General features: G+C 40.8%; 1 protein-coding gene across 1 annotated transcript in view; it reads left to right on the top strand.

Moving 5' to 3' along the window:
- TENM2 (teneurin transmembrane protein 2) overlaps positions 1 to 26,627 on the top strand; it is a 543,058-nt gene that overhangs the window by 511,111 nt on the left and 5,320 nt on the right. The window contains exons 23-29 of the mRNA XM_009890877.1: positions 2,991 to 3,223; positions 4,747 to 4,901; positions 5,399 to 6,273; positions 13,497 to 13,672; positions 15,260 to 15,495; positions 20,155 to 20,451; positions 21,353 to 22,967. Of these exons, the coding sequence (XP_009889179.1) occupies positions 2,991 to 3,223; positions 4,747 to 4,901; positions 5,399 to 6,273; positions 13,497 to 13,672; positions 15,260 to 15,495; positions 20,155 to 20,451; positions 21,353 to 22,967 (3,587 nt within the window). The remainder of the gene's footprint in view (positions 1 to 2,990; positions 3,224 to 4,746; positions 4,902 to 5,398; positions 6,274 to 13,496; positions 13,673 to 15,259; positions 15,496 to 20,154; positions 20,452 to 21,352; positions 22,968 to 26,627) is intronic.

Below are 26,627 nucleotides of genomic sequence, written 5' to 3'. Positions count from 1 at the left end.
GCTGTTGCGAATTTGCTGCACGTATGAGAAGAACAGGGAGGAGAAGCTGATCCTGCCTGCACTTGCTGTCAGGCAGCAGGCGCCCTCACAGACCGCAGTAAGGCTGCAGGCGGAGGGAACTGCTGGCTCCAGCGGGCAGGGCGAGGGGAGGAGGAATGATTGACAGAGGCCTCTCAGCAGTACCGAATGGTCTGGAAAATCTGTTGAAACAAGGTACATTCCTTGGCTTCCTATAAGTCTATTAAAAGATTACACTGGCACGGAGAAAAGAGAGGCAGAGGTCTTTAATTGCTCAGATGCCAGTTTGAGAAATATTTACCACACATTTATAAAATACATCCCTGTTTGAGGTAATAATCTCATAGTTTCTTTGGGGACGCAGTGAGTGCGTGTCACCTTCCACCAGTCATTTTCTGCCAAAGTCCCTCAAATACTTTACGTGGGGAAGTCTTCCGCTATCCGTTCCCTTCCTGAGCTCAGAAAGAGCAAAGGGGTGTACAGCAGGTCCACAGCTCCAGTGAGTCCTCCCTGGTCTGGAACAAAAGCTGGGGACTGACTCCCTGGTAAAACTGCCCTGAGGGAGACTGCAGAGGCGAACGGACACACCAGTGGCTGCGGGAGAGGAGAGGGAAATAAGCCCATGTTCTGCCATCGCTCTTTACCCTGACTCATACCTTATCCCATCCCGGTAACAGCGGGCATACCCAAGGCTAGCTGTGGGCAGAAGGGGAGCGGGGGTGTGCTCACTCAGGAAGGCAGGCACAGGCTGGCAAAATGATGTCCGAAACACAGAGAGACCCTTCCAGTCTCACCGAGCAGCTGCTGCTCGGTGTCAGGCAGCAGAGCAGCTTCCCCGGGCGCTATTGTGAGCAGCTCCCATCGCTGAGCCCCAGCAAGGCCCCTGCCTCCAGCAGCAAGCAGCTCCATCTGTGCCGGGCTCCAGTTAGTGTCTGCCCCAGGTGTCCTCGTTCGGCCAAGGCGGGTGCCGCGTGCTTTAGAAGGGCCAGGAAAGGGCGCTGCAGGCCGGAGCCCGGCAGGGCGGCAGAAGCAGCGAGCCTGCCGCTCCAGCACTCAGGTGTTGGCTCATCTGCTGCTGTTGCAAAGCCCTGAGCGAAGTTTGGGTGTATTTGTGAAGTCTGGCACGACACCAGTGTCACAGCGAAGTTTGTTCTTCAGTGTTAAGGGGAAAGCAAGGTGAAAGAAGAGAGTAGAATTTCAAAACAGTGACAAATGCGCAGGTGTTTGTATGGCTCATACTCGAGAGACTGGAGAAATCTTGTAAATGGAAAGAAATAATTTTCTATGTGGCAAAGAAGATGGAGCTTTGTTTTGGAGGGATGAGAAGGAGTGTGGTGAGGGTCTAGTGAAGGGGTGCAGTCTGCTGCTGAATATAGGGAGAGGAACTTGAGGAATAAAGGGATCGTGCTCTAATCTCAAGCATGTCACTAGTCTCCCTGCATAACTTCGTCTATACCACTTAACCTCTCTGTGCCTCAGTTTCCTCCTCTGTAAAATGGGTATAATACCCATCTTTTTAAAATACTTTGAGATCCATGCATGAAATAAACCTGCCAAGTATTTTTTGTTTACTGTATTTTTTCATCTCTAATTTCTACACTCCTAGACTTCAGCAGATGGTATTACCTCTGCCTACTGAATTTTGATCAAACCAGTCTCCTTCGTACTTTCTACAGTTTCAGAGCAAACTGTTATTGACCTAAAATCATGACACGTCAAAGACTGGCATAGAGGAAGATAACTGTAGAGAGCGATATTTTTGGGCCTCCTCATTCCTCCAAATCTGGTCATGACCACATGAACACAGTGGTCTTTGTGCTGCTGATAATCCATCTGCCGAAAGTGGCCTTATTATAGTTTCAGCGAGTGTGATCAAGAAATGGCTTATGTCCATCATAACTTACCTCTGTGTATCCTCACTCTTGGAGATGGGCACTTTTGCCACATGAAACTAGGAGTGTGGATATTTGGAGGCAAATATCTCTGGTTACTGGTAAGTAACCTTCATTTTTTTTCTTCCTGTCTTCATTTGTCTTCTATGCTTTGAAACCACCATTGACCTTATTTACACTCACCCATAGGCTCCAAAGGCTGGAAAATTCACATCATGCTTAAAATCCAACTAAATTGAGTTAAAGTAGCCAGGCAAGATTTTGAAAATATTTCTGCACTGCAGTTCTCTGTGTGTGAATGTATATATATATCGTGAAGATTGACATTTCTCAATTTGCAGATGATTTGCTACAGTAGTTCCAAAATGTGACAAGCTGTCAAAAAACCATGTATTTCAGAAGAGAGGTAGCTTTCCATATGAGCACCCATTCTAATCGCAAACTGAGGACCAGTTTTTCAATAACAGAAGGTTTGGAGTTAAAGTCAGACACTCGGGGGGGTCTCTGGTTTTAGTTATATAACCAACTTCCTCTGCCGTAAATGAGATTCTTGATAAGAATGAATGAGAACAAATTTGCTTTAGGAATAAATTTGTTATGCCTCTGCCTCCTAGTTATACAAGACCTCGCAAATCTTGTGGCATAATGTAAGTAACTCAGAAGCTGATTCTTTGATCTTAAGCCTATGACTTCTGCTTTCAAGGGAAGTTAAACAAGGTGGCGGGGAGAGGGGGCAACAGGTAGAGATAAGCCAAAGAGAATTGACCTGGAGCAGATCTAAAGGGCTAAAGAGATCAAGAGGAAAGTCTGCAGCGCAGCTTTGGCTTATTGGGCTCTGCTGTGCAAGGTTTAGTGTAGCAGGATGAATGAGATTTAAAACGACAATCCTTCTGAAGCACTGACCAGGCGCTAATCAAATTAGGTCCTCAGATGGTAGTCCTTCAGACCCCACCTCTGTATGAAGGTGTCAGACTTTCTTTCCAGATCTCTCTGTGCCTGATGAGTGTCTAAGCTCTGAAAGCCTGTGAAGTTTCTACACTGCTCAGCTCTTTCTGTTTTATGCTTTCTTTTTCTCTAAAGCAACAATCCCGCTCATAAATACTATCTGGCCGTGGACCCTGTTTCAGGCTCACTGTACGTATCGGACACCAACAGTCGACGGATATACAAAGTCAAGTCCCTCAGTGGCACGAAAGACCTAGCTGGTAACTCTGAAGTGGTAGCAGGGACCGGAGAGCAATGCCTGCCCTTTGACGAAGCCAGGTGTGGGGATGGAGGGAAGGCAGTGGACGCAACCCTAATGAGCCCTCGAGGTAAAGTAGGAAAAGAAGCTGGAGAAAATAACTGTGTGAGGCTAGGCTGGCTGTGGAAATAATTATCTGGCAATTAAATCACTCCTTGCTCGGTAATTTTTATTCTGGGCTTTAATTACAGTGGATTGGCAAGTGTTCGTGCTTTGTTTAGTTAAAGCAAACTTTATTACCCCAACACTGAGCGCTGCAAAAGGAGAACAGAACACAAATTAGCAGGGTACCGCTCACTCCAAGAAGCGAGCGTGTAAACTGGGAAACAAATTACTGTTTGAAATACAGTCTTTGGGGAGAAAAACTGCCTGCCGTGGCTTTTTTCTGAGGTTTCGTTCTACGTATGCTCTTTTTCTTCAGAGGGGGAGGAAAAATAAAAGGATTTTTTGCCTTTCCATTTTCCGATTTTTAACAAGAAGTTTTCAAGATGTTGTAGAGATTTGGGGATGTATTTCTTCTTAAGATTTTTTTCTGTTGTTTCATCTTGATTGTAAGGATGAATCAATCAGGTGTACTGCCAGGTGTTTCAAACATCTTTGGGTTTTATTTCAGTGGCTGAAAACAACTAGATGATTGTAAAAGTGAATAAAAATGAAAGGTCCTGTTTCTTTGTAATAGTTTCAGTTAGTACATACAGAGTATATTAACAGGACAGAGCTGCTTGCATATGTTAAGTTAAGCATCTACACAGAAGTTAAGAAGATAAAGCTGTATCTTCTCTCACTGGCCAATAGGATGAGCGCTGTAATCATTTGAAGACAAAATTTTTAGATCAATATTTTATTTTCAGCCCAAGAAACGGACAAGGCAGTGTGCCAAATCAAAGCAGGAAAAGCAAGTGAGCAAAAGCCTGCCCTCCTTCACAACAGGCGGCAGCATCCTTCTGTTCCTCCAAGGGAGCACCCTTTCATTCTGTGCCTTTGCTCTCTGAGGACTCCCAATGTGACAGGCATTGACCCTTTCCTTTTTTTCTAGGCTGGAAACCCCTGTGTCTTCATCTGGGAACACCAGATGTTCTTCCCATATTCCTTACTACAACAGGTCAAAGAATTAAAAAACGTCCCGAAAGAATATGATGTCCTCCTGTTTTTTCAAAATTTTAAAAGCACTTTTCAAAGATTTCTAAAAATTCTTCGTCCTTATTAGATCCTTCAGATGAAGAAAGCAATGCCTCAAATTTCTGAGTTAAATCTTAAGGGATTTCTTTTTTTTCATGGGGCTTATGTAATATATCATACAGAGTTTGAATCTAGAAATAAGCTGACGCATTCTGCTGGCTCTTTGGCATGTTTTGGGGATTTCTGTGGTTTTCTTTTCTTTAAAGCCCCAAAGGATAAACCTGCTTGATGCCATTTATTCAGCAGAACTACAGATACTTGGAGGGTTCCAGGACCTGTACTCAGGTTGGAAGGGAGGAAAGACCAGGGGAAGTGAACAACCGTCACCATCTTGTAAACTTGTTAATAAGATGAAGCCTGCCTTGAAGCCAGGAGCCTCGCTGCTTCACTGATGCCTGGTTCTTGTATCTGCAGGAATTGCAGTGGATAAGTATGGACTCATGTATTTTGTTGATGCCACTATGATTAGAAAAGTGGATCAGAACGGAATTATATCAACCCTGCTGGGCTCCAATGACCTAACTGCTGTTCGACCTCTCAGCTGTGATTCTAGCATGGATGTCACCCAGGTAGACTCTTACTGCATTTATTACTTTCTTCTCTGCCTTAGAAGAGATGGGCATCTATTTTGGATGACTGCCTGGCCTCTTAAGAAATGCATTATGCAGCACCAGATGATAGCATATTCGATTCATTTCTGAAATGAGTGAACGATCCTTTTACTGTGGCTAACACAGGTTATTTATGCAACTATAGAGAAATAAGGTTGAGATAATGGGAGTTATTGTCTTAATTGCCTGTTTTTCTGTAATTATTGTAGAGCTTCCACAATGTAGCATTCATTCTTTGCACAGAAACACAATTAGCCGAAGTTACCACTGCACATAGCTTTAATATTTCCGAAAAACAAAATCATTGTTTGAAATAGTTGCCGTTCATGACTTGGTTTCATGATTTACGCTGATAAACCACTCACTAATTTGCTGTTGTTACACGTGGAATTTTAAACACTAGAAGTGTACTTTTCAGTTACGAGTTTTACAGTAATAATTTGTGCAACTCATAGGTACGGCTGGAGTGGCCTACTGATCTCGCTGTCAATCCCATGGACAACTCACTTTATGTCCTAGAGAACAATGTTATTTTACGGATCACAGAAAATCATCAAGTTAGCATTATTGCTGGACGCCCCATGCACTGCCAGGTTCCTGGTATAGACTACTCTCTTAGCAAACTGGCTATTCATTCTGCACTTGAATCAGCCAGTGCCATTGCCATCTCACACACAGGAGTTCTTTACATCAGTGAGACAGATGAAAAAAAAATTAATCGGCTACGCCAGGTAACTACCAATGGAGAAATATGCCTTCTTGCAGGGGCAGCTTCAGACTGTGATTGCAAAAATGATGTCAACTGTAATTGCTATGCTGGGGATGATGGGTATGCCACTGATGCCATCTTAAATTCACCATCTTCCTTAGCTGTGGCCCCAGATGGTACCATCTACATAGCTGATCTTGGAAATATCCGCATTAGGGCTGTCAGTAAAAACAGGCCCATTCTTAATTCTTTTAACCAATATGAAGCTGCATCTCCAGGAGAACAGGAGCTGTATGTCTTCAATGCTGATGGGATTCACCAGTACACTCTCAGCCTTGTTACCGGGGAGTACTTGTACAATTTCACCTATAGCAGCGATAACGATGTCACGGAGGTGATGGACAACAATGGCAACTCCTTGAAGGTCCGTCGGGATGCCAGTGGGATGCCCCGCCATTTACTGATGCCGGATAATCAGATTGTCACGCTGGCTGTTGGCACTAATGGTGGACTCAAGCTAGTCTCAACACAGACCCTGGAGCTCGGATTAATGACATATAACGGAAACAGTGGTCTCTTAGCAACGAAGAGTGATGAAACAGGATGGACAACATTTTATGAGTAAGAATGTTTTTGGATATATTAAGAGTACATTTCTTTTTCAAATGGTAGTGAGTAGGCCCTAAACTGACCCTACTGAAATTGGTGGTTGGCTTTTCACTGATGCTGAATAAGGCCGTTACATCTCAGTCTAGTGTGGTACCGGAAATGATTAAGTGGCTTCTTGATTTCAACAGTTTTGCCTTTGGGTGGGTACCAAACCACCTAAATTCCTGCCCACAGTTTGAGGCCGGAGGGGGACCTCACCCACCTCCCACACGCAGGACTGCGTACTGCATTCAGAGAGCGGGTGTGATTTAGCCGGTTGGGCCCCTGCTCTTAGTCCTCAGCAAGGCTGCAGATAACTCACGTCCAGAGCAGCCCCCAGCAACGTGTGGCTCCTACCGGGCTGCCTCTCTCTAGGAACCCTAACCCTGCAGATTCCTTTGGAACTCAAATTACCTATTTTTCTGGTTAGACTCATGTATTGCTCATGGTGGTTAAAATGTTGATTAACTTCACTGATTGTTCATTCTTGAGACAAGTGAGGAAATTAGATCCCCAGCTATCTGTCAGGCCCCCTGGTGTAACTTCCATAATTTGTAGATAACCCAAAAGCACACTGGTGTTCATGAGCATATAGATTAAAAAGACAGAACTTCCTCTTTAAATGAAATTCGTCATTAAAGAAGTTCAAAACGATATTAAAAACTGAGAAAAACTGGTCAGATTTCTATTAATAGTTATCCTGTTCTTGGTAGTCTTATTGCCGTTTATTGATCGAAACAGTTTTAAAAATAGAAGCTAAATGATATCTTGAAAAATAGAAATAACTTTTAAGTATGGCAAGTCTGATGCCATATATTGTGTTTGAAATAGTTAACTAATGATTACTAACTGCCATTTCTCAAATTAGTGGGTAGAAAGTATGAATAGGGCTGTATATTTAATTTTAAATTGTAGGCTTATTGTTAAGGTTACATACTAGCAATGGTGCACACCTATTTTAGTTTATTAATGCATTCATCTTCGCCACCACTTTCTTTCTTTTTAGAGAAAACATAAGCAATGCAGGAATAAAAAGAGCTATGTTCAATCTGCTCAAAATGCGTCAAAATCAGCGTTGCACATCACTATTTTGTCCACTATGTTTCGCTTCCGTAAAAAGGAAAGCAGTGCCCTCTCGTGGTCCCCTTCTGATGTGGCCATGGAAATTGAACCGCTGCAATTTTTCATCTAGACTGTGGGTAGAGATGTGGAGGGTTTTTTCTCCTTAATATTTTGCAAAAAGTATTTCTTTACCACTCATTAGTTAGAAAAATGATCTAGCTATGTGAACGCATAAAGATATTACCTGCTGATTACAAGATCAATCAAAAGTTCACTGTACCAGACACTGGTAAAATCTCACGTTATTGCTGATGAGGTGTGGATGCCCTTCTAGGTAGGTTTTTTTGTTGTTGGTTTTTCCTCAATCGCTAGCTCAAGATTCAGATCACAAGTCATATAAACTAGTTATTTCTCAAACCACCGGTAATTAGTTGTAGAAAATTAAGTAGCAAAGTAATTTTACACTCTATATGAAAATACATGAAACATTTAAAAGAGGTCATCAGAAAGTTATAAGTTAGAAAATTGGTATAACTGGTGGCCGAGAATCACTTGAAGAACTAAACTAAGTTGGCATGATTTACTAGAAAAATTGTACTATGATTCCTAAGTAAATATAGACAGTAGGTGCTTTGGTGTCTTACTGAGAAGCATCTGAAAATATAATTTAATGTGCATATAGTGCTGACATGTTGACCATTTTTTTTCCAAGATCAAATAAGAAAAGATGCGCAACCCTTGCCTCAGGTCAGTTAAGTACCATATTTAGGTCTAATAGTACAGCCTGAGGTACTGTCTTAGATGATTAGTAACTTTAATGAGGCAGGGAAAATAACTTACATTCTCCCAGATTTGTGCATACACTCTCATAAGCATAGAGCCCAGAGATGAGAGGACAATATAGACTTTTTTACATTAAAAATGCATATACTTTCTTTATAGTGCACATATAAAATAAACTTTACATGTTGACTGTTATCTCGGCTAGAAAAAAAAGCCATAAAATACCATTCACAAAGACCTTAATAAGACAATATGTATCTCTATATAGGCATGGAAAACCCTGTGTAAGGACTAGAAGTTACCTATATGCACTCAAGATACTCATTATAAAAGACCAGAAAAATAGAAACATGTCCTTTAGGCTGATCCTAAGCAGCTGACTTCCAGTAACTCTTTAATATGCTTTGTAATCTCATGTACCCCCACAGTTGAGGGGTTTATTAATAAGATTATGAGAATTATTTAAATCAAACTTACAAACCTAAACAATCACGGTCCACAGTCACTCAATACTGGTTTCTGTCTTTATTTGTTCTTCAAAGCAGTTGCAAGGGGAAAATTCTGTATTCGTGATTATGAAATTTATTTTGGTAGCTGTAAGTTAATATAAGTTGAAGATGAAAGAAATACTTAGCCAATGAGAGTTTGTAAGGACAACAAAATAGTTTTCTGTGCCATTAAATTTCTGCATTCATACAGAGATGAAAATGGTTAATATGGTAGCAGAACTGGAAAAGAACAAATATCTTTTTAGTAGTAAAATAATACGTGAACTACAGGTTAGGAACCCTTCTAAAAAATTTATTTTGGTGAGTTTGTATCAACCAGAAGTTGAAATGCTGTGCTGTCTTATTGGGTGTATTCTTCTTCTTTATCTGAAATTGTAGCCTGAAAATACTCACAATATTAAATTTGTGTAGTATATCTAGGTGTGCATGTATATATGCAGAGAAATGCATACACAAAGTATTTTTGTGTGTGTATACACACTCCATATGTATATTATATATATGTATACAGTGCATGTGTGTATGCATGCAGTTCATTTGCAGTAGGAACAGGCAAGGCTCTTAAATAATATAACAGCTAACAGCAGGCTCACATGGGGTAATTTAAGCTTGGTTTTGGGCATGAAGCACGGATCTTTGAAGTGGTCCTCAGTAGTATTCCACTTGGTCTTGGCAGCACCCTGAGAGAGTGCTGCAGTTCTCTTCTTGAATCAGCTTATAAGGGAGAGAAAATAGGGATATATGTAAACGTATGTGGATCTGCACCTTGCCCTGCTCCATGTTAAGTCACAAGCTGCCGTTACTCCTTTCTGCAATGCTCTATATGGCACTATCCTAGCTATTCACACCTGCCTGCTCTCGAGCAGTACACATTCCAAACCTCAAAGACCAGAAAGCGGGCAATAAAAATTGATAAGATGTGGAGGTACTGTAATATTGGACATGGGAGAACAGCCTACAGTGCATACAGAGCCACGAGGATGATCCGAGGGCTGGAGCACCTCTCCTGTGAGGAGAGGCTGAGAGAGCTGGGGCTGTTCAGCCTGGAGAAGAGAAGGCGCCGGGGAGACCTTATTGCGGCCTTCCAGTCCCTAAAGGGGGCCTACAGGAGAGCTGGGGGAGGACTTTTTCCTAGGGCATGTAGTGACAGGACGAGGGGGAATGGCTATAAACTGGAAGAGGGCAGGTTTAGATTAAATATTAGGAAGAAGTTTTTCACTTTGAGGGTGGTAAGGCACTGGAACAGGTTGCCCAGAGAGGTTGTTGAGGCCCCGTCCCTGGAGGTGTTCAAGGCCAGGCTGGATGTGGCCTTGGGCAACCTGGTCTGGTGGGAGGTGTCCCTGTCCATGGCAGGGAGGTTGGAACTCGATGATCTTCAAGGTCCTTTCCAACCTAAACCATTCTATAATTCTATGATTTTCACAAGCCTGCTGAAGGGATGGACAGGTCAGATATGTGTAGCTATCTGAGAAGGTTACAAATGCTCAGGTGTGTCTCACGGTTGCACTATGTGGTGCCCATCATGTCCGTACCATAGCTGTGTTGGCTGCCCAGCACCCGTGAGCCGCCTGGCTGTCAGGAACCATCTCCAGGCTGCAGGCAGAATCGGCCAACAGCTTTCCTGCCTGCTGGGGCGCCGGTGTGACCCAGCGCTGGCCTGCGAACTGCGGTCTTGGAAACCTCTGCCTGCTCGGGCAGGCTTGGTCACAATTAGCAATATGTTAGCGAGTTAGTAGTGGGCACAGGGCACTGTTTTTTTGAGATACTGTTTTTTTAAGATACTGGGATTAAGAAAGTATATCTCCCCCTGTAATTTTATTAGTAGAAAAACTTGGGATGAAACCTTACTCTAACTGAAGTCAGTAACAAAAGCTCAGGAATTGCAGTGTATCCAGAACCCACCTCATTTGAAGATATAAAGATTGCCTGATCAGATCCGATTCTTCTAGTCTGATGCTCTGTCATAGACTGGGATATGTAGTGGCTGCTTCTGAAGAAGATAGCAAGAAGTCCCAGGTCAACTAGTATATTTTTCCATTGCAAAATTTTCTTTTTTAACTTCATTAGACCCAGGTTCATATCATGAAGAAGAAAGGTATATAACCATTTAATTCCTATATATCTGTATTCTCATTAGTCTGATAAATGTCTGGGTGTTGTATTCTGCTAAGCACTTGCTCTCACCTAATAGATAAATTACAAAAAAACACCCCAATAATATTTCATTTCAAAATTTTGTAGTACCTAAAAGGTTTACGGTTTATTAATTCTAATTTTTTTACCTTTAAGGTATTTTTTCAAACAGGATTTTATTGATGTCATGGATAAAGTGGAAATGGTTTCTTTATACGTTGGTATTGCAGTGTGTAGATATCATTCAAATAGTGAATTTTTTATGTCTAGGTCGTAAACTAAATGGTCTGCAGATCTTCATAGAGGGTACTTTTGTATGTATCACTTTAAGCATGTCCATCACTTGCTTATAAACCCTGTTAATCTCTGCCATTGGTGATTTCAAAAATTGTGACTAGCACTGGGAAACATGCCCCGTGGTGGGAGGCAAAACACTGATTTCAGGAAATGGCATTAGAATATTTTCATATTTCTGTTTCAGTCTCTGTACAGCCTCATCCATATTTACTTTTTAGACTGCCCTTGCACTTTGAACAGAGATTTTCAATGAGTAGCCCACAGCAATCCCCAGGAATTTTTCCTGGGTTAATTAAAAACCCAGCAATGTGAATGAAGAGTTTAAATTAATGTCTCATTTGCATTGCCTAAAATATATTTGCTGATGGGGAATTTCGCCAGCCATTTTTCTGGATGTTCACCAAGCTCTGCATAGCCACGCTGCAGCCACTCGTGGACTTTTCTAGTTTGTCCTAAATAACATTGTCTCTTCTGTTATATTTGACACCCAAGTATTCTCTTCATCACTCTGCTAATCACTAAACATACTGAAGTGGTCCACATACAGACTGTTAGGGTGTAACTAATTATTAAACTTCTAGATTTTTGAAACTGTCCATTTTTTGTACTTTTGTTTTTCCATGATAGATGGATGCTTGACTGGATCAAGTTCTTCCCTCATCTGTACTTCATGAGTACATTTCTGTATTTTTTTGTGAAGACCTTTAGATAGGCTTAACCAAACCCCCTTTCATAGATTACCTCAACATATTATCATTTATTCAGTATCTTGTTGATGTGGTAAATATCTCTCTCTCTCTCTCTCTACATATGAGTAGAAACTTGTGACTTTCATTAAGAAAAAACATGTTGCTTAATCTTTATTTGATCCTGAGAACTGCTTAAATGAACACTATTATTGGTCCCTTTTAGGTCGCATGATGCTTTGTTTTATTGACTTACTTCTTTGCCTAATCCTTCCGTTGGTTCTGGTAAGGCTTGTTGCTCCACAGGTGATTTTTTTCCTTCCTCCCCAATATTCAGTTGAATGGGTGCAACCATTTGCAATGGATTTGAAAGGCATATCTTGTATTTGTATTAACTGAGGAGCCAATTTGTGTATTAATTTTGGAGATACCCTATACCATTCGGGTGGCCTACTTTGAGGTTTCTGAATGATTTAATTGTAAAAAGTCCTGTTGAAAGCACTGATTTCTTTTCATCTTTACAGCTAACCACGACGTACAAAGAACTCGGCTAGCTCCGTGATACTAAATGTGCTCCTCTTCTCTTCTGTTACTCTCAGGCAGTGCAATGGATTTACCAGTTCTCTTCCAGGCTTCCTGCTCCCTGGATTTCTGCGTTCGAAGGATGACCAGTTGGTTTCAATCTCTACCTAAACTTTTCCCTTTATCTACACAGGACATTTTTTCTTGCCTTTCTGCTGTTTAGAAGTATGTGCGCTTTGGTAGCGGCTGGGTGAGACTCTTGCACAAGTAGAGAATTGCAGCAAGCAGAGTGTCAGACTGGCATACTGATTTTGTTTCAGGTCCCCATTTCTTGCCCTTAAGATCCAGGGGATTGCTTCTTTAGCATATGTATGCACGCAAATACAGCATACTAAAGGACAGGGAGAAACAGTATGATTTGCTTTCAGGCAGCATTCCTTCTTTTCCCCTTCCTCAGGCTTTATACCTCTAAATAAATTTAACTCAGTTAACTCATGGAGAGCCCTTTTTCTTTTATTTTTTTTACCTTTATGCCTCTGGAGCACTTAATTCATCTTCTAAGGTATATTCTGAGTGCTGACTGCTGCCACTTTGTGCAACTCCAACCTATCCTGTGCTTTAACTTCTCATCATTCATCTTTATGAGCCAAAATACTGACCCCAAAATGCAGTTCAATACCACAGATAAGATCTAAATGAAATTATCGTGTTCTCAAGCTGATGTCTTTTTTAATCTTTCATGGCAAGTTTGTTCTCTGAGATGTCACTTAAGATCACACTTAGTAGTTTCCACTAAGTATTCAATTGCAAATATGCAGTGTATGCAATTGTATATTGTAATACCCATCATAAGTCCACTTCCTTAGAGTGATGCAACTATCAAAATACAGATGAATTTACTAACTATAATTGTTTGAGCCAAATATCAATCTGTATATCAGTAATAATGTAATTAATTAATTTAATAATTTAAAAGATGCTACCCTGGATTTACACTCATGTAGTTGAGATCAGTATCTCTAAAAATTATTTCATCATTTTAGACTTTTTCAAGAACAGAGAAATAGGTATGGCCAGGATGTTCTTGAAAATCTGGTTCATTCTGGGGGTTTTTTTGCACAAATGTGGTGCATTATTAATACATTGGGTATTGAAATGAACATATATCCTCATGCTTTTTTGCTCTCACTAACTTTTCTATTAGCTATGATCATGAAGGGCGTCTGACCAATGTAACACGTCCCACTGGAGTGGTAACTAGCCTTCATCGAGAAATGGAAAAGTCTATTACCATCGACATTGAGAATTCTAATCGGGATGACGATGTCACGGTCATCACAAATCTCTCCTCTGTGGAGGCTTCCTATACAGTTGTTCAAGGTACCAAAGCACACTTCTCAGCACATCTCCTAACCACACACACAACTTGAGAAAGAAATTAGCGAAAGATTCGTGTCATTAGTACACTCATGAGCAGGGGAAAAACGCGTAAGGTTTGCAAGAAAAACTCCCATAAAGCTCATTCTTAAAATGACAGGTCTTCAGGACAGGTAAGAGATATTTCACAATCATGCTGTGTGTCAAATAAGTATGGTCATTATCTGCTGGTGTAAGTTAGTCCTGCCGTTACCTCTTGGGTCAGGTTCACTTTACCCAGTCGCATATTTCTCTGTACTTCACTGCAGAATTGGTTCTGACTGCAGTGCCACAGAGATGCAGTCTGACTGCTGAATGGTGCCTGCCTGGGCAGGGATCCTCGTGGAGAGAGAGGCTCGGGCAGCCTCCTGCTATTAGAAATGAAATCTTCCAAATTTATACACTATCATTAAATAAAATGTAGAAAAATCAGGGCAGTGGATGATCTTGTGCCACAGTTAGCGCTACAGCCCACGTAGGGTAGGAAAGATCAGCAACAAAGTGGTTAAATGTTTGTGTAGAGCTTTCCCGCTCCACCCAGGCACTGCATCTGATGAAATTTAAAATGGACAGTAATCAAAGGTAGACTGAAAGGAATTTGGTGAGTGATGGTTGTTTTTTTTTTAATTAAGATGTAATGTGACTGGAATAAGGGTATCATCATGGAACAATAGTGTCGTCCTGACATCAATGTCAGTATTTATAGACTATTATACCATGGCATGTCTGGTTACAAAGACTTTACTCCTCCTATACCAGATGATTAATTATGTGGATGCTGTCCTTCTGCCAGACGAATATTGATGCTTTGGTGACAGTTGTACACCGTAGTGCTCCATCCTGGCTGAGGATGGACTTGGCTGTGTCACACAGCTGGAGAACTGTACGGTCATAAAAGTACAGGATTATTTTTATGACTCTTTTCCGCCAGCCAAAAGGGCGGGTGTGCACATCAAGCTAGCGCACTTCTGGTGGGGTGGCAGGAAGGCACCCCAAAGCAAAGGGCTGTGGCTGCCAGCTTGCATTGCTGGAGCCTCACACCTGGAGGATTTAAAGCCAAACTGTAACTCTGTACAAAGCCTCTGCTTGGAGACAGTTTTTAAACAAAGGGAGAGAAAAAGAAGAGGTGCTTCCTTCTCCCCACCCATGAAGAGTCCAGCAGTCTATTTTTTATTATTATTATTATTCTTTTTGTCCTGGAGTTTAATGGTTTGTTTATCCAGCAGTTCAGTTTTCAGGAGTTTTTGTTCATATTAGAAATCAATTATGTGGCTGAACACCTATCACTGTGCATTTTGATTCACAATTAAGACTAAAGGGAAAACATAACAAAATAAATGCAGTATCTCTCTGCAGGCTCACTGTTACACTACTGTTCTTTACATGAATCAGTAACATCTGTAATTTCCACCATAGTATCACGTAAATGGTAATTGCAGGCTGACTTCATTTAACATCAACAGGAGTGCAATAAAAAACCAATCAAATTAAGCTATATGTTTTCTTTATGACTGGAGTAGCTGAATTATTTTCTTTTCGTTATTGCTGTAGATCAAGTGAGGAACAGCTACCAGCTCTGTAATAATGGTACTTTGAGAGTGATGTATGCCAATGGCATGAGCATTAGCTTTCACAGCGAACCTCATGTCCTGGCTGGGACTGTGACTCCCACCATAGGACGATGTAATATTTCTCTACCAATGGAAAATGGTTTAAACTCAATTGAATGGCGTCTGAGGAAGGAGCAGATTAAAGGCAAAGTGACTGTGTTTGGAAGGAAGCTCAGGGTAAGTAGAATTTGTCGTTACAATGATGATCTTTTCTTCTGTGAGCAGAAAATTAATTTTCCATTTTGAAGGACGTCTTTTCTATTTTTACTTGTTAAAAATGTACAACTCTGGGATTGTCTTTGATATCTTTCTTTATTTGAGAGGTCAGTTAACTGCATGGGATCATCTGCTGCAATCAGCTATAGAAGTTGCATTACTAAAACTATTCCAAAAGGGGTTGGTAAAAATACCCAGAATATTGCTGCAAGTCACTCTGTTTCTGAAGGTGGGGGGAAAAAAATCCGACCGCTCACCATTAGTAAAAATGCTATGGCACACTTACCACAGTTAGTCCTGGGGAGCAAACACAATTACAGCTCGAGCAGTTATGTTCTGCTTCTGTAAAATCCCCCTACAGATTCATTGAGGCAGGCATATTGTGTTTATTCCCTTTCCCAAATGGCACAATTGGAAAATAATTGCCATAATTACAAAGTCATAAGCATAGGATGAGAAAGACACTCAGGTCATGTAATCTGTCCCCTGCCAAATTAAAGATCTGCTGCAGACGGTTTAATCCCATTCTGTGCTTAGCTGGCCTGTTTTTCACCCCTTAAGTATCTCAACTTTCACCACCTGCTTCACAGCATACAGGTTTGGGAGGGCTTTGAGATACTGGGCAGAAAAAAAATGCAGCGCCGATCAAGTCCTGGCTCTTAATAATTCTTTTGACATCATTGGACATGAGATACAGTTCTGTGTGTTCAAGATGATATATTAAATAAAATATCTGTAAACAATTATGTATTAGTACCTTAAATTAGTTTACAAAAAAAATAGTAAGACTTGGATGTTAAATGTTGGTATTTTCCTATTGCTTAACATCTAATTCACAGTGTTCAATTAACAAGTCTTTCCTTATTCTCACAAATGCTCAAAATGTGCCTATTGGGAAGAGGGGGGGAAGGTTAGACAAAAAATGGAATGAGATTAGCAGCTAATCCTTAATGACTAAATTTCATGGCTGTGTAATTGATTTTTGATGTGTTGACCTGCAGAAGTTGATTGTAAGTAGAAAATAGATCAGCTCTGCATTTTGACTAGGTGTTCAAAATAAAAATAAATAGGACCCTGAAATGAAATTGCTGTAATCCTAACTCTCAATACTAAAAATTTAATAGAGGTACTTGTGGTAATTAGCTGAAGTTAAACACGTCTTAGAGCTGAAACCTTGCCTGAGATGGGGTTTCTTGCATCATGTTTATGCAAATCAAAACACTGCTTTATCTAGCAACACCTCAACATTTAATTGTCTGGTGTTAGTTCCTGTAACAATAATCACATATCCATTTAGCTCTTTTAAATGAAAATCACTGAGATTATAACAGGTTGAGTGGACTGAAAATGAAATTTGAAAATGAGGGAGAAAGCATAGAATTTATTTGCATCTCATTTATTCTAATTCATCTTTATAAATCGTTTAGTGAATGAAATAGAGCAAGTGTGTTGGATCATTGGGGGGAGCAGGTGGCTGCAGGGTCAGCTGTGGCAGCTGGGACGGCTGTGGCACGGAGCGGTACAGACGGGGCCGCACTGCTGCAGAACTAATGCAGCGCCGGGACAACCAACGAGAGAGCGTGCGGAGCCATCTCCTGAATCCCCAATTCAGAATCGAGTATTACTGAAAGGGATTGTTACCATACGGGATTCACCTCCTACGAGTACTTACGGGAGCCCGTGCCCCTTTTCTTTGGTACTGACAGGGGGCTATGAGAGAGATGGGGACAGACTTTTATCAGGGCCTGTTGCGATATGACAAGGGGTAATGGTTTTAACCGAAAACAGGGTAGACTGAGACTAGATATAAGGAAGAATTTTTTTACAATGAGGGTGGTGAAACACTGGCCCAGGTTGCCCAGAGAGGTGGTAGATGCCCCATCCCTGGCGACATCCAAGGTCAGGCTGGCCGGGGCTCTGAGCAACCTCATCTAGTTGAAGATGTCCCTGCTCATGGCAGGGGGGCTGGACTAGATGACCTTTAAAGGTCCCTTCCAACCCAAACTATTCAATGATTCTTCAGGTAGTGCTGCTGCCCGTGCCCCCAGCTCTGCTCATCCCTGCTGGAGGCACATGGCGGCTGTACTGTCGGCCTCTGCAAACACGCCTGGGCACGCTTCATTAACCCAAGAAAGGAAGACCTGCACTTCACCTTTATGTTATCCCACTTACTGTCCACTACTCTTTTATGCACCACACATTCAGCATCTTGCGGTAGTTTCAGATAAAGTCTGGATAAGATACCCTTCTGAAGAGTTGTTGTTACAGTGCAGCATCACGTAAGTGATTTTCACTGCAAGACCTTTACCCAAGGCACAAAGCGCTCGTCCCTACTGCCACTTGTTCAGCAGCAGCCACGGGAACACCAGATACGCATGTCGGTAGTGGAACAAAAGAGAAAGGGCTTGTTAGGTCATCTTCAGTCATGATACTTGTAATAGTGTTACTAGTTTTCCCAGGAAGAGTGGGAGTTAGTCATTCTGTTTGGGTTGCTATATAATTAATATGTCACTACAATTACACTCTCTGGTTTTTCTTATTTTTTACGAATGAAAATTAAGTTACTGAATTATCCAAGTAGGTGCTTCTTTATTCTCCAAGGGATGTTTGTGTGTGTACATAGCTCTTGTCTATGTAATCATTAAAAAAAAACAAAAACTAATACTTTAGTTTTCTATAGAAAAAAATACTAATAACATTTATAATGTTTTTGAGAAAAGGCAGGATACCTGGTGTCAGACTTTCTTACATGTAGTTTACAGTTACTGTAATGGAAGGAAGAAACTCCAGAAATACCAACTACTTTATGAAGCTTCAGAAATTTAAAAAAAAAAAAAAAACACAAACAAACAAAAAAAACCCCGAACCCCCAAACCCCTAAAATCCAGTTGTAATCTTTCTGAAAGACTTTTTTTTCTTTTTAGAAAACCTGCCTGTCCTTAAGCCATTGAAATGTTTCAGTCATACACTAATCCTTTAATGTTATAGCTAAATGATTTTGAGAAGTGAAAGCTCTCTTCTGCCTCCCCACAAGCTCTGTGAAGGAAAGGGTTTTGATGTGTCTCCGTCATCAGGGTTGATCCTACACTTACAAAACTAGAGTAACCAGTTGAGAACGTACTGATACTGAGTTTGGCTTCCCTGGCTTTGTTTCCATTACAGCGGGAGAGCAAAATATGATTTATTTTGCCAAGGTGTTTTAAAAAAAATACCCTATCTTTTCATTGAATCATAGGAGAAGCTGTTGCTGGGATAACCTTCGGGAAAACCTACAGAAAAGAGCTTTTTCTAATAATTGCCCACTGAGGAAATTCAAACTGTTAAAGAGCTACATTTTATTAATGGAAAAAATTAGGATAATGAGTGATAATTTGAAATAATTATTTCTTTACAAACACAAAATTGTATTAATTTTAAATTTGCTTTCTGTATAACTGAATTCCTACCGAGTTGGTTGGGATGGGAATTGGGTTTTACCCTTGCCAGTGAAAATATCTCAGAATAACTTTTATGTCCTCGAGAAAGGCTCAGGGTTAATTTACATATTGTTTGATGTGCAGTTTAATTTTGGATAAGAGAAAACGTTGCCTAATCAAAGCTACTGTAGAATATAAACTGAAGAACAAATTCCCAGAAACTGATGAATACTTTTTAAGTAGTCATTGCTCTCAAATTATATCTAATTTAAAGATTTCTACTTTATTAATGATGCACCTACAATTAAATTACTTAAGAAGCTTCATCAGATTACAGCATTAGCCTGAATTCTGTGGCTTAGCCTCCAATGAATATATTTCTATATCTCTCATTATAGCACTCCCACTGAAGCCTCTCCATTTGGCATCCCTACACTCCTTTGTTTCTGTTTTTCTCTTTTATTAAAAGATAGAAATAAAAAATTGGGGACTGAAACATTTCATGCTGTACTTTGATTTGAAAATTGTAACTGAAAAAAATGGGAAAAAAAAACAGAAAAATATTTAACCTAATTATTTAGCACTTTTTTTTTTTCCCCTCAAAACTAGAAGTCCATCTTTCCCAGACTTTATGATCAGGTTTTTTAATCAGAAGGAATTAAACCCATCCCAAGTGATCAGGTTGCTGAGGGATCTATTGAAGATTTGGAAAGTAAATGAAGAAAAACGTTAAATTAATGAATTCTTAAACAGGGTGTTGCAGCTACAGAACCTAAATGGTTTAACCTCAACGGAGACACAAAATTATAATTTATTCTCTTGTTCTTGGAGTCATTGTAAGGAAAAAGGGTAAGAACTACTAATGGCAGAAGTAGAAAAATTACTTACATGCAAAATTATTTGCTTCTCTGCTAAGAACTAACACTCTGCACTTTAAGACATGACAATAAGGGGAGCCTTTCTCTGTAAGATTACAGCTCCCGTATTGCAGGGATATGGGAAATATCCCAGTAAAATACTCCAAGTGACATGTTTGAATATACTGAGAAGCAGTAAGCGAAAGCCAGTTAATAGGAAGACGTCCTACACTTTTCAAAAATGTGGGGAAACTGAGTGGTCCTTTGTGCATGCTGTTTTCACGCTGGAAATCCACAGAGGTGTGGTGCCCACTGCTGACTGAGTGCAGCCTTCTTTCATTCAATAGGTGCACGGAAGGAATTTGCTGTCCATCGATTACGACCGAAACATACGCACAGAAAAAATCTATGATGATCACCGGAAATTTACACTGAGGATAATTTACGATCAATTAGGACGGCCTTTCCTTTGGCTGCCGAGCAGTGGCCTGGCTGCTGTCAACGTGTCTTATTTCTTCAACGGGCGCCTGGCTGGGCTGCAGCGGGGGGCCATGAGTGAGAGGACAGATATCGATAAGCAAGGCAGGATCGTATCGCGCATGTTTGCAGATGGGAAAGTTTGGAGCTACACCTACCTAGAAAAAGTAGGTGATGATGTTCTACCTTCCGTCATTAGCGACAAAGAGACAAAGGACTATTTGGTTTCACTTTAAGCTCTCTACGTTACATACACACACACACAAATTATCTAAAATTTGGCATATTCCAGCTATTAAGAATCCCTTTGTACCTGGTCTCAACATTCCTTATTTTTCAATTAGTTAACTGAAGTTGGCTCTTTTTTAATGGGAATACTTTTTTGTGGTTTGTGTCTTTTGATATTTTCCTGAAAGCGATTAGGCTGCCATATAATGGCATAAACTAACACAATGAATTGTGCTTAATTAAGACCAAAAATACATGACTAAGCCTGACAAAAGGTTCAAGTAGAAACAGGTAATTCATCTCTAATCATTATTTATTAAATGAAAACATGGTAATGCATTTTCACTTAGCCTAATTAAGATACTTCAATCACGAGAGTGTCTTAAATACTTCAAAACTGCATACTATTTTCCCTTTCTCTTCTTTGAATCTGTTGTTTTAAGCAAACCAGAGGTGATGTTCTCTGCTTAGTTTCTGTCATGTTTCACAGTGATAGTTGTGAATTACAACTGCTAGCCGAAAGATAAATCAAGTCATTTATCTAACTCCTCAGAATCCCTAAAAAAAAAAAAAAGAAGTCTTACTAAAGGGAGGGTAGCAAATAGGTTGCTAACCTACACTTCCTCTGGAGTGTCAGCATATTGATTTCCAAGTAGCACATCCTCTCATTGGCAATCTGACAATATTCTTGAGCAGCTTCGTGCCCCTAACTGATGTATCTATGTCTCCCTTTATTCATTTAACATTAGTGCCTCTTCAGTAAACTTTTCTTTTCCTTAATACACTCGCAGAGGTCACGTGCTGAAAGATAGTAACTGTGTGTTAATTTTTTCCCCATAGTCGATGGTACTACTGCTTCAGAGTCAACGACAGTACATTTTCGAGTATGATTCTTCAGACCGACTTCATGCTGTTACTATGCCGAGCGTTGCTCGGCACAGCATGTCAACTCACACCTCTATTGGCTACATTAGAAATACTTATAATCCTCCTGAGAGCAATGCATCGGTGATTTTTGATTACAGTGACGACGGGAGGATTTTGAAAACATCATTTTTAGGTACTGGCCGACAAGTCTTCTACAAGTATGGAAAGCTATCCAAATTATCTGAAATTGTTTATGACAGCACTGCAGTTACTTTTGGGTACGATGAAACTACAGGTGTCCTTAAAATGGTGAATTTGCAAAGTGGAGGATTTTCTTGTACGATCCGCTATCGTAAAATTGGTCCTCTCGTTGACAAACAAATCTACAGATTCTCTGAAGAAGGTATGGTCAATGCAAGGTTCGACTATACGTATCATGATAATAGCTTTCGCATTGCAAGCATCAAACCCATAATAAGTGAGACGCCTCTTCCAGTTGATCTTTACCGTTACGATGAGATTTCTGGCAAAGTAGAGCATTTTGGCAAATTTGGAGTTATTTATTATGATATAAATCAAATTATTACTACAGCGGTTATGACACTAAGTAAGCACTTTGATACCCATGGACGCATTAAAGAAGTTCAATATGAAATGTTCAGATCCCTGATGTACTGGATGACCGTTCAATATGACAGCATGGGAAGGGTAACTAAAAGAGAACTGAAACTTGGTCCGTATGCCAACACAACCAAATATACCTATGATTACGATGGAGATGGGCAACTGCAAAGCGTAGCAGTAAATGATAGGCCAACCTGGCGTTACAGTTATGATCTGAATGGGAACCTTCATCTCTTGAATCCTGGAAACAGTGTCCGATTGATGCCTCTGCGCTATGACCTAAGAGACAGGATTACGCGCTTAGGTGATGTACCCTACAAAATTGATGATGATGGATTCCTGTGTCAGCGAGGCTCAGATGTATTTGAGTACAACTCCAAAGGACTCTTAACAAGAGCTTACAACAAAGCAAACGGGTGGAGTGTTCAGTACCGTTATGATGGACTTGGCCGAAGGGCTTCCTGTAAGACTAACCTGGGGCATCATCTACAGTACTTTTATGCTGATCTTCACAATCCAACACGGGTAACTCACGTCTACAACCATTCCAATTCAGAAATTACCTCTTTGTACTACGATCTGCAAGGCCACCTCTTTGCAATGGAGAGTAGCAGCGGGGAAGAATATTACGTCGCCTCTGATAACACAGGCACTCCATTAGCTGTGTTCAGCATCAACGGCCTCATGATCAAACAGCTTCAGTACACAGCATATGGGGAGATTTATTACGACTCTAACCCTGATTTTCAGCTGGTTATTGGGTTCCACGGAGGGCTGTATGATCCTTTAACCAAACTTGTCCATTTTACCCAAAGGGACTACGATGTCCTGGCTGGACGCTGGACATCTCCTGATTACACCATGTGGAAAAACATTGGTAAAGAACCCGCTCCTTTCAATCTGTACATGTTCAAGAGTAACAATCCTCTCAGCAATGAACTGGATCTAAAGAACTATGTAACAGGTGAGGCTTCATTATGTTTCTTATAAATAACAGTACAGTTTGGAAGTTGATTTGGGAAAAAAGTCAGACTTCTTCTTACTAGCCACTTGCTGAATCCTCCCATCAAGGCTGGGCCATTTTCCTGTTTGTGCTATGAAACGGGTTGGCTGGTCCCAGTTCTTTGGTACTGCTCCTCCCTGAATGAAGGCTTTTAAATGAGAAGCCACAATGAGTTACGAGGGCAGGGGCGTGAATTTTGCCTAAATATTCAATTTCAGCGCAGCCATAGTACTCTTTCTGTTGAACTAGTACTGTATGAAGATGTATTCATTCTAATTTCATGTAAAGAAAAATGCAGGCACCTACAGGGATCACTGGCAGGTTAGTTGCAGAATCGGGAACCAGAACTGCTCAGCATCTCTTCCCTTCAGGGCTACTTTCAAAATGAACTGCCGACTGAGCCCATGGGCACATTATGAATTAGCACCAAGAATGGATCTAATTAAACCTCTTTTTTCCCATTTAACTTTTATCATGCAAACAGTCTTTAGTCTTTAAAACAAATATCTTGCTGTTTTTTAAAATTACTACCTCCTGAAAGACTAAGAAATTTTAGGGAATGTGTAAAGCTGAGAAAGAGAAACAATAAAGTAGTTTTGATCACATATGTTAGAATTGGGTAAAACTTGTAACCTCTTCTTAATTAGTAATAATTTTTCACTTAGTAAGATCACACAGTACTTGAACTAGCTGCTGGCAATTTCTAAAAAGAAAGGTAATTAATGTGTCTTCAGGAAAAGCTTTTTTCAGAATTGGATATGCAGTATACAATAATTAGAGCAGTGATATCATTTTTAAAAAGGAGCCATCTTAATTTTAGCAGTAATTTGAATTTCAAGAAAAGTGTGCATTTCCTTCAAAGAAAATCATAGCAAGTTTCGTTAGTACGTTGGGACCTGAATGTATGTGTAACACATCACAGGTTCTACTGAAGCTACTTCGCAATTTGAAATGAGTGTGATTTGTATCTGATAGTGTGAAAATATCGGTAACTAAAATTACCTTGGGATCAAATTCCATTGTCCTAAATTCAGCACAATTACTATTTTCATCCACCACTGTTTGATTTAGATTTTCAGCGTCATCTTATGATATTTTGCCTCGTTTTGAAATGGCATTCATTTAATTTATCCATCCACTGGGTGAAATCTAGGAAGACATATTGCATTTTGGTATAACACACACCTTGTAGTCTGTAAAAAATACTTCATTGGTGATTAAAATATTTGTTGCTGTATGAACTAAACAGATTATCTTGCACAAGAAGTGATTATGGTGGCACCTTGGTTGTCATAGTTTAAAAAAAAAACAAACAAACAGAAAACAACAAAAAAATGCTTCCCCACCCCAATCCATTCTTACCATTAACCCCTGACACTGCTTTATTCACAGGTTTTGCTGAAAAGGAATTCCTGTAGCAAGTGCAGTGCTGCAAAACACATTAGCTAAGCAAAATAGTAACTACTTTGTAGATAGGTCCTCCTGTTCTTTTGTGGAATTGGGGCAGCTGAAGTGAATTGTTCGGGACATACCATTATACCATAAAATAAATTGAAGCCTTAAAAAGCACCAGTAACCCTGTGCTGTCCAAAGCCAGAGGAAAGATGTGGTAGGCATTGTGTGATGGGAGATACATGCAAATATCTTCATAGAAGAAAGAGTATTCTACTATTTATTTTACTGTCAGAATGGCTAAGAAAAGACAACTTTTGCTGGTAGAGGTCCACAACCAAAGAGTGTTACACTTTTTATGATGTAACATTACCTCTGCTAAAAATCTTGGGAAAAAAAAAATTTGCGACAGCAAGCGGGTGCCGTGTTGTGGCTGAGCCTGTGCCAGAGGTCTGTAGGTGGAGGCGGGTGCTCTGCGGGCACTCAGAGCCTGCCGTGCTCCTGCCTGCGGCGGACACGGCACTCGCAGAACTCTACACACCGCCAGCGACCCTTGCATCGAGAGTGCCGTGCCACAGTCATGTCTCTTGTCAAACACGGAGGTCGGCTCACACAAAGAAGTGGCAATAGCAGCATGAGGAGCCACTGAAGGCCAATGAGGAGAGAAGGCCGCTGTAAAAGACTGACTTTTAAACAAAAATGGTCGTGAACATGGGTCCAAATCAAATGAGAAGCGCCCATGCTCCCACACTGCATTCTCATCTCCATGACAGCCAGAAAAGAGAAGCAGGAACAGAAATGTAAAATAGGGTCATGGGCTTTTTTTTTTTGTTGTTAAAAACATCATTTTTACAACTAAAATACATCATTTGTTCTTAAGACCTGCTGAGTGAGAATTACTGTTATTAATTTAGTTACGTAGCTTTTTCCACTAGTGATGAAGACAGAGTTTTACAGGTCAAACCCAGAGCTGGAACTTCCTGAGGCTCACCCCAGAATTGAGCTGTGACTCTCCCAGGCAGCTCCGACCTTCCCGTACTGGGCCTGGAGGGATGAGGAGGATATTCATGGTACCTAAATTTAGACATCTGAATAAAAATCTAATAAAAGTCTAGCTTCTTGCTGCATTTAATGGAGCCTCCCGAGACTCAGTGACAGCTAATAGAAGTAGGACGTAGAAAAGAAGCCACGTATTTTCCAAAAGGACTTTGCAGATGTTTTTAGGAGTACTAACCTAATAAAACATCATTTTACAATACAGTTTTGTCGTGGTTTGGCCTCAGCCAGCAACAAAGAACCACACAGTCGCTCACGCAGCTCCCACAGCTGTGGAAAAAGGAATCGACAGGGCAAAACTCGTGGGTTAAAATAACGCAGTTCAACAGAACAGCAAAAGGGAAGATGAAAACACAATTACAATACTGCCGTAAAGCGCACCGACCAGCCCCCCGCCACGGCAGCCCACCCCCAAGTGGTGACTGCTCTCCCCACCGGGCTAGCGCCTCTTATAGCCCGGGCATGGGTCAGGTGGGATGGAATACCTGCCCCCTGCCGGCTCCTGGGGAAATTAACCCCATCCCTGCCGGAACCAGGACATTATCCACCCCTTATTCCGTACCATCTGTGTGATGCCCAGATCTTACAGTTCCCATAGTCTGTGGGCCATCCCTCCAAAATGTCCATTGGGCTCACTTAGTCCATGATGGTAGGCTCCATCTGCAAGAACAGTCTCTCAGGGCACATGAGATGGTGTGTAGTGCTGGACTGGTACGTTCTGTATTTGAAGCTTGTGGCTGGTGTGCCTGATGCAGTTCATGCCCACGGTCCACAGGTTGAAGATGTCAATCTCAAGGAAGTTGCTGGACGCCAGCTGCTGAGGCTGGTGTACCTGATGCAGTCCATGCCCATGGTCCGCAGGTTGAAGATGTTGATCTCGAGGAAGTTTCTGGGCGCCAGCTGATGAAGTCAATTCTTATTACATCGTTACTGCACTTTACTCAGTCTCATCAAAGTCCATCTGTCATTGATTTGGGTGATTCTTCTGTAGTACCATTGATAGCAATCATGATAACATACAGTAGCAAAGTTTTACCTTTTAACATCATAAAATTCTATCCATTGGCTGTTCTCACCCAAAATCAAATCCCCATGAGGTACACATAGGACATCCCCATCTTCTTTCATCACCTACCAAGTGCATCCAGGTCCTTGTGCAAAAGCAATCCCACG

Source organism: Charadrius vociferus, unplaced genomic scaffold (assembly GCF_000708025.1).
Source record: "Charadrius vociferus isolate BGI_N301 unplaced genomic scaffold, ASM70802v2 scaffold108, whole genome shotgun sequence".
Taxonomy (NCBI): domain Eukaryota; kingdom Metazoa; phylum Chordata; class Aves; order Charadriiformes; family Charadriidae; genus Charadrius; species Charadrius vociferus.
The sequence above is the reverse complement of the archived record's forward strand: the minus strand, read 5'-3'. Positions and strand labels throughout refer to the sequence as shown.